Below are 8,908 nucleotides of genomic sequence, written 5' to 3' on the forward strand. Positions count from 1 at the left end.
CAAAGATCTGCAAAGTTATTGCCACTACACATCGCCATTAATGAAGCCCCTCACTGCATTTATTACGACAACACCTCTCCGTCGGGACAGCACGCCCTTACACTAAACAAGGTAAGCTACAGCATAGACTTTTAGCCAAGGTGACAGGTCGGAAGGGACAACGAAATGATTACCAAAGGATATAAGCAAACGTTGAAGACAAGAAGAAGGTTAAGCTTTCTATCTCTAATTTATCTCTACACTCTACTTCTCTCTCTAACTTGCTCGTCGGAGGGTTCACTGCGGGACTCTCCATTCCCCGTTGAACTCGTGTGCAGGTTCTCTGGTGGGTTTGATCATTCAGATATCGATTTGAGAAGTGTGGATCAGTCCGACCCGCTCTGTTTGGAACTCGTTACATCATCACTGTATCATCAAATCTAATGCAACGTTGAAGATGGCTTAACAAAACTAAAATAAGCAAAACAAACAAATAACAAGGCAAATTACACCTCCTTTCAAGTTTTAAAAAAGAAAATTAGTTAATTTTGGGAAGTTGGCTATTTAGTAGTTGTATTTGGGGATTTTTTTTTTTTTTAGCAATTAATTTGATAGTTGTGAGAATAAAAAAAAATAATAATTATGAATTTGATGTGATATTTTGTCTTAAGTGGTTGGGCACGTGTGTTGCATGTAGCACATTACTTTTTATCGACTGTTAGTACTGTAATTATGCATATCTCTTAAATTGGTATATGATATGTATATAGAGTATGTAGACTTATATAGGTAAATTGATCTGTATCCAAAATACAACTACGTGAGAAATAAATACATATTCGACTGAAGAATTTAAATGATAAATTATAAATTTTATAAATATAAATATTAATTTATAGTTAGATTATTGAGATCACAATCTTATCTTAAATAATAAACAATAAACATATCATTTAAATATATAGTATTACACAAAAAAAATTTCTATAAACTTCCCACTTCAAATTTTCATAATTTGTACATGTAATATAATTGAAGGTATAAAATTAATTGCACAATTGTACAATTTTGTTTAATAGTTCATATCATAATACAAATTCATTAAACCCACTATTGCATATTATTTGCGTCCTATTGGTGTAAAAATGCATTAATATCAATATGTAATATATTTTTATACATCAAGAGTTATTGAGTCTCGTTTCCTGCACCACGAATATCTTGTATGATTATCACAAGGGGTTGGTTCAGTGGATAAGACATTCGAATCCCTCACTCAAGGTTTGGGTTCAAGTTTCCATAGCTCCTTATTAGGGTTAAACATACTCTTTAACGCCTGGAGCATGTGGGGGGTCTAAGTTTCGACCCCGACGTAGGTACGGTGGGGTTCCCTGTATATATGCTGTAAGTGCTAAGGACAATACTCCTTGGTGGATATATTGGAATAGCCTAGCTGCATATTCATTTCCTAATATATAAAAAAAAAAAGAGAATATCTCGCATAATTAAAAATATAACATTAGTTATTAGCATATTTTCATTTATGTAAAAAATGTGAAATAGTTTTTTAAGAAAATAAAATGATATTGCATCTTAATATTTTGATCGATATAGAAATTTCATAATTGTTTTCATAATATTTATAGATCCATACTTATAAGTATTTGCAGGGTCATTTTCATAAAACTGTCAAATTACATAATTTATTATGTTATCTGTAAGTAATCAGTATATGACCAAAATTAATCGAAATTTTTTATATACTTACTTTCGGCATCATTGATTTGCTGTGATAATGTTTGGGCATCATTTGATTTGTTCCTTGTAATTTGACTAAAAAGGTGCATGAGGTATGTTGTTTTTCTTGAACTTTACAACAGACAGGACAATTTTTCCTTCAACCCGTCTAACTTTGCTTTGAGAAAATGTTGCAATAGATCTTTTGGAATTTTTATTTTACCATCCTCTCGCTTTTCTTCTTACTCAACATTATAACTCATTGTGATAAAAATATTTTGTTGAAAAAGAGTTTGAGGCGATATCATATTGTTATGAATTTCAAAATTCATTTTTCTTTAATAATGTGATTTTTTTGTGAGGGGAAAAAAGTACAATCATTGTCGTGATGGAGGTGTTTTGCACAATATTGGTTTGTTATTGAAAGTGTTTGTGATGGATACTTGTTTGTATAATATGTATGTATATATGTATTGAACATAAGTTGATAGAAGAACAATACATAATTTCGCAATTTTTTTCTAGTAAATATAACTATATTATTAAAGCAATACATGTTAGAATTAGAAAATTAAATTCGCTGATGGTAATATAACATTATAGATTGTGAATGTATGAATATAATAACATATATAAATTTACATTTATATATTTATATATGTACCCATTGACATATATAAGACATCACAAAAGTAATATGTGAAATATTTTGTAACAATATAATACAGGTAACAATGAGAAGTGAATTATTCATAATTAAATAATTAGTCATAATATAGATATTTAGGCCTCGTTTGGCAAGTTAACATTTTAGCCAAAAAGTTATTAAAAAGGCCAAAAAGCCTATAACCTATACAAAAAAGTCAAAAATTCCATTTTCTCTCTACTTTTTGCATATCTTTTCGTAAAAAAACAAAAAGTCACCCCAAACATACTAGTTTTTTTTACCTCATATTTTAGCCAAAAAGTCAAAAAGTTACTAAAATAGCATATTCCCAAACGAGGCCTTAGTATTATATTCTTGTGTGTATGTACAATTTTTAAATTACATTATTAAATTCACATAAAAAATTGAAAGGAATTTGTGAATAATTTGTGTAAAATTAGAGATTGGTTAAGAATTTTTTTTAAAAAAAAGATAAGTTTATAGTGTTTGGTTTGGGTTTTTTTTTTTTTTTTTTGTAACTGTTATCCCAGGTAGGCAATCCAATTCACCCCCCTCTTGGGTTGCCTACTTGGGATAACAATTGGTATCAGAGCCTAAACTCTAGTTTGTATGACTTAACCGTCTTAGAGTAGATCATGGCAACCCCTAATTATTCCTTACCTGAGGGACAAGCATCCAATAGGCCACCACTGTTTAGTGGCACAAATTTTAGCTATTGAAAAACTAAGATGGCCATACATGTTCAATCTAATGATTATGAACGCTGGAAAATTATTTGCAATGGTCCAAAAATTTCTACCAAAATCGTAGATGGACTTAGGGTACCAAAACCTGAAGATGAGTGAAATGAATCAGATATTAGAATGACCCAAATTAATGTCAAAGCTACAAACATGTTGTACTGCTCCTTAGATGCAAACAAGTTCAATAGAATTTCCACATGTAAAACCGCAAAAGAAATTTGGGATAAACTTAATAGTGACTCATGATGGAACTGAACAAGTTAAAGAATCTAGAGTCAGTTTGCTAGTTTATAATTATGAACTCTTTAAAATGAAGCCTGATGAAACTATTCCTCGAATGTTTACTTGCTTTAGTGATATTATTAATGGTTTAACTTCTTTTGACAAAATATATACTAATGCTAAAATTGTAAGAAAAATGCTTAGGTCATTGCCAAAAAGTTAGGAGACAAAAGTCATTGCCATTACCGAAGCCAAGGATTTATCAAAGCTAAGTCTAGATGAATTAATGGGATCTCTGTTAACTCATGAGCTCATAATGCAAGAAGGAAAAGAAGATGAGGACAACAAAAAGAAGAAATGAATAGCCTTCAAATCCACCTCGAAACATCAAGAGGATGAGGAAGATGATTCAGATAATGATGAGAAAATGACATTCATCACTAGGAAGTTCAAAAGGTTTGTGAAAAATGAACAAGGTGTGCGAAAATTTTTCAGAAAAGATTTCAATAATAGGGATTTTCAAAAGGGAGAAAATCATAAAAAATTGAAGTTACCTGCTACAAATGCAATAAACCTGGACACTACAAATCAGAATGCCCAGAACTTAAGAAACAATTCAAGAAGGACAAGAAGAAAGCCATGATTACAGCATGGGGAGAAGATAGCGATGAAAGCGACTTAGAAACTAAGGTAGCGATTGGTAGAGTTTTGTAAATGTGATTTGAGAATATGAGTTGTATTTTGAGTTTGTGTGTTGTGGAATTATGATTTGAGTGTAGAAAATTTGTTTGGTTATAGTTTTTAAATAGAGTGTTGAAATGTGTTTTGAATATGTATTTTGAATTATGTTTTGAAAGTTTGATGTGATATGTGAAATAAGAAAATTTGTTTGGTAATGTGTTTTCAAAATAGTTTTCAAAATTTAATTCAATCAATAATTTATTTTGAGTGTACACAACTCTTATATCGATATCCGTATTTTTTATCAACAGTAATAACCAAACTATATTTAAAATACTGAAATTAAAAATTGTTTTTTTTTTGAATTAATTTTTTTCAGTAATTTTTGTTGAATAATTTTTTTTTTCAAATTATTTTTCCATTTTAAAATAAATCTATGTCAATTATTTTGTGTCAATTAAATTTTTATATCAATTCATTTTTTACGCCTGTACAAACATCTTGTACAATACATTTTTAATTTTTGTTTTTAAATTTTGTTGAAGTCAATAACTTTTAAAAATACATATTAATAAAAATTAACATAAATACACTAAGTTTAATAGATTAAAATACAAATCATATCGTAAACCTTATAAAATATTATCAAATTTTTTTCTCATTTATTACACGTTATTAATTTATTAGGAAATGAGTACAAATCAGACCATTATTGAAGGACCATCAGCACGCTCATATAATTGAATTCACCTATAAATTTACTATTTTGTCCCTCTCTATTTACATGGGAAGTGAACAAAATATATAGGGTAATTTAGTAATTTCATGAACCTACTACCTATATACTGAGCCAAAAGAAAAGGGACATCATAGCTGTGTATATCAGTTCACATGCACTTTTCTGAAAAACATTATTAATATTATAAAAAAATAATACATAACAAATTAAAATATAAAAATAAAAAATAAAAAACCAAGCTTCAGCCTTGTTATAAATTCTGATAAACCATTCTTTTAACCACACCATCTTCACCGTCTTTGATCCTGCTGAAGGAAGATTTCAACTTCACCGTCGAGTGGTCTCAGCTCCATCAAGAACATTAATTTCAATTACAGGTTAGTTTCGTATTACCTTCGCATCTCGTATTTTATTCAGACTACCTTTGGTATTAAAACACCAGTAGCTTTCGAAGAAGAAGAGGAGCAGTAGCCTTCGACACGGTAAACCGGGTGGTCAACCGGCCGGTTATCCCATCCCAGTCGATCAGTTTTGTGGCTACCGATCTGTTCATGTTTTTCATATCTGTCCCATCATATGTGTTCCATTTTTTTACACTAACATTATATTATTTTTGATATATTTTCTATACATTTTTGTACATCATACTATTTTCGATATAGTTTCCATACATTTTTCTCAATTCATGTTTTAATATATATTTTTTATATATTCTTCTTTCACTGTTGCAGCTATCATGCCAAGAACAAAACGAGCCAGACCCGAACGTGGTGAATCCTCAAACCCTGTACAACATCAACCACAGCAACAACATCATGACAATTTAAATAATGATTTTTTATAGTATCATCATGAACAAGCCTATTCACATTTTATTAATCGACCAATTGTTACGGGGAGAAATGTAAGACTACCTTCTCAATATGACCCGCTCTTAGTTGGTAAATTAGATACAATGGGATGGCTACCTTTAACTAATTTACCAAATAAGGTATATCCCCGTATTGTACGATTATTTTATGTTCACTTGACAGCTGGTGACCAACAAAATGAACCGTTCAGTCTGACCTCCTATGTGAAAGGGAAAACAATCACACTCACTCTCCGTGCTTTCGCACAAATTATTGGAGTTCAAACAGGAGATTTACAATGCTATTTTCAAAATGAGTCTGCCTTAGAATGAATGTTTGGTGATGTCACTCAGATCTATACCACAATTTGTGACAACAAATTCAGTGGCACTAATTTACTAGCCAGACATTTAAAACCCCACCTTCGTATTCTTCATCGATGGATAGTTGAAAATGTCACTCCCAAAAAAGGTCATTATGATAGTGTTTCATGTTTTAATGTTTATTTGTTATACTATTTTGAAACTGGACAGAAATTAAATTTATGCTTCATATTACTCAAAGAAATGATGATTGCAAAACTCGATACTCTGTCTGGTCGGTCACTACCTTATGGAGCTTTGTTAACCACAATTTTCAAAGCGCATGATGTCAATCTTGAAGGGGAACAATATGTCAGAATCACTTCACCAATTTCTGAGTACATACTGACCCGAGGTGGTGGTGCTGACATATTGATAAGCTCTATTAATATTGAAAAGGACCAATATCCGATGAGGAAGAACCCAATGACAATGCCATGCCACCAAATGAACAGCCCCATTACTGGACTAATTATTTGGCTGTGGAACAAGAACGGTACAATCAGCGCGTACAATGGGAACAACAAATGACTAATCAGCTCAATACATTGGGTACTCGGTTCGATGAATTTGCCGCTGCTCAAAACTCACTAATTCAACAATTTAGCGAGTTTCGTATAGACTCAGGGAGACATGATGAAGTGACAAGGAACCGCATTGATCAGATTGACCATCGAGTCACTCAGCTGTACCATCACTATTACCCTCCACCCCCAACACCACCAGATAATGATGCTTAACTTGTTCAAAAATCAGTTTAAATGGTGAAACAGATGTAGTGGCTACATGTTTTTTTTTTCATTTTTTTTTTTGGTTATTTATTTTCTTATTTTGTTGTACTTCTTTTATTTTGTTACTTTGTTGTAAACTTCTGTATTCATGTCATGAAAAACAAGTGTTTTTTTTTTAATCATTTTAAAACAAGTTACAATGTTCTGACAATATTTACGAAAAGATTTCGCAAACGGAAAAATTATGGGCGTAGAAAAATGAATATATGTGAACAAAATAAATGTCTAACAAATCCTTCATTTCAATGAAATGAATAAAAATTAAACAAATAAAAAATAATTTGTCTGTATCAATTAATACAAAAAATGAAATTAATGTTGTAAAATGAAATAAAACAAGTTTCAAGTAAATAATAAACCTTTTTTTTTTAAGTAAAAGGAAAAAAAAAGTTAATATGAACAAAAATTTTAAAAAATAAGGTGTAAAAAGAAAAAAAAATTAAATTGATAAACCGAATTAATAACAAAACTTTCAAATTGTTTACTATTTAACAAAAAGTCAAAACCACAAATATGTCATGTACAAATATTTTTTCACAAAATTGAAAATAATAAATTGTAATTATTTTATTAATTTCAGTCATTATGAAACCTTTATTACATTACTTCACCCACCACCCAAGACCCATCACCACCCACCTACCACCCACCACCTACCACCCATCACCACTCACCACCACTCACCACCATCCACCTCCTACCACCCACCACCACTCACCACCACCTACCACCCACCACCATTTACTCCCACCAACATCAGGGTTCCAAAATTTATTTAACACGTCATCTTCTTCTTCTGAGTCAAGGGCTCCTTGTGTGGATGCACGAGATAAGGCCCCTGTGGCACAACAATTTTCAACAATTTCTGCCATTTCTTGAAAATATTCAAATCATTTTGTCCTAAACTTCTTCACATTTCTGTTGGCCTACAACAAATACAAATAAAGAATTAAGCACCGTATGTATCATGAAATCTTTAAATTAAAATTATTTAATAGTACAGATTAATGAACAACCTTATCCCAAAATTCATCAGGTGTAACAACAGTGCCTACAATTGGATCCCATCCCAGACCAGTCTGTGCCTGGAGTCGCTTAAATGTCTGATAATCAGCTTTCAATCGCTGATATATTTGGCGCACCTGTGTTGCTGTATACCGAAATTCATACAGATTGTGCAACTGATTTGCATAATGATTCCAATGCCTAATTGTCCACGAAGTAGTACGGCCAGTTGTTTGATTTTTTCTAACCTCATCTCTCAACATATTTATTAATTTTGTTTCACTTCTGGCCGTCCACATTTTTGTTTCTTGGTTGTCATCAGAATTATTTTCATCCATCTATAAACATACAAATGAAATTTAAACTAGTCTGGGGTAGATATACAAGGCAAACAGATCATAATAGAGCAAAATGATTTCAAAGAGAACACAGATAAAAAAAAAAGCAGATGATATTATTTAAAGGAAAAAAATAGCGTAACAGATTACTTTAATTTAAATAGCAGAAATATAACCACAACTAATAAAAAAAAAATCAGGTAAAAAAATTAGGTAACATTATCTTTGAATGGTAGGAGAAAACCAGTAAAAAAGATGTAAGGAAAATGGGACAGGTAAAAAATGAAGTAGGAAAAAAATCAGAAAATAAACCAGTGAATGTAGTTGAAAAAGGGATGGGTAGGTCGACCAGCCGGTCGACCGGCCGGATGACCCCAGGGACGACCGGCCGGGTGTCCAGGTACACCGACTCAAGTTGTTCACAAGTTCTTTTCTTGTAGAAGGTTCAAACAGCTCACAATTGAAAACAACAACCGATCTGAAATGAGAAATAGGCGTCCACAAATTATGAGAAACCACTTGGGAACTGATTTTAACTTCTCAAAAATTATTTATATATAACAAATTCAGATCGATTTAGAAGCTTACTGCTATTCTTCTTCGCAAAAGGTGAAACAGTTCAGGAAAATAGAAAACATCTTAAAATAAAAAAAATAGTCCCTTACACTTCTCAGAAAATATTTGAGAACTGATTTCGACTCGTATAAAATCGTTTGCAGTTGAAGGATATATTTACCAGATTAGTGGGAATTGAATAATTATCGCCGGTGATGGAATGTGTATACTGACTTAA

General features: G+C 31.4%; 1 protein-coding gene across 1 annotated transcript; it reads right to left on the reverse strand.

Moving 5' to 3' along the window:
- Positions 1-7,662: 7,662 nt before the first annotated feature.
- On the reverse strand, positions 7,663-8,115 carry LOC145822207 (uncharacterized). The gene is made up of 2 exons (XM_082918812.1): positions 7,789-8,115; positions 7,663-7,698 (listed from the first exon to the last, which is right to left on the reverse strand). Exons 1-2 carry the CDS (start codon positions 8,113-8,115, stop codon positions 7,663-7,665), a joined length of 363 nt encoding a protein of 120 aa, XP_082774938.1.
- Between the last annotated feature and the right edge of the window lie 793 nt (positions 8,116-8,908).

Source organism: Camellia sinensis, chromosome 3 (assembly GCF_055761805.1).
Source record: "Camellia sinensis isolate YWXY chromosome 3, ASM5576180v1, whole genome shotgun sequence".
NCBI classification, from domain to species: domain Eukaryota; kingdom Viridiplantae; phylum Streptophyta; class Magnoliopsida; order Ericales; family Theaceae; genus Camellia; species Camellia sinensis.

What these genes read in the sequence shown, in the direction of transcription:
- LOC145822207 (XM_082918812.1), bottom strand. Translation starts at nt 8,115, where the DNA reads ATGGATGAAAATAATTCTGATGACAACCAAGAAACAAAAATGTGGACG. An exon ending in CTGATGAATTTTGGGATAAG is followed by an intron (nt 7,699 to 7,788) that starts GTTGTTCATTAA and finishes TATTTGTTGTAG; the next exon opens with GCCAACAGAAATGTGAAGAA.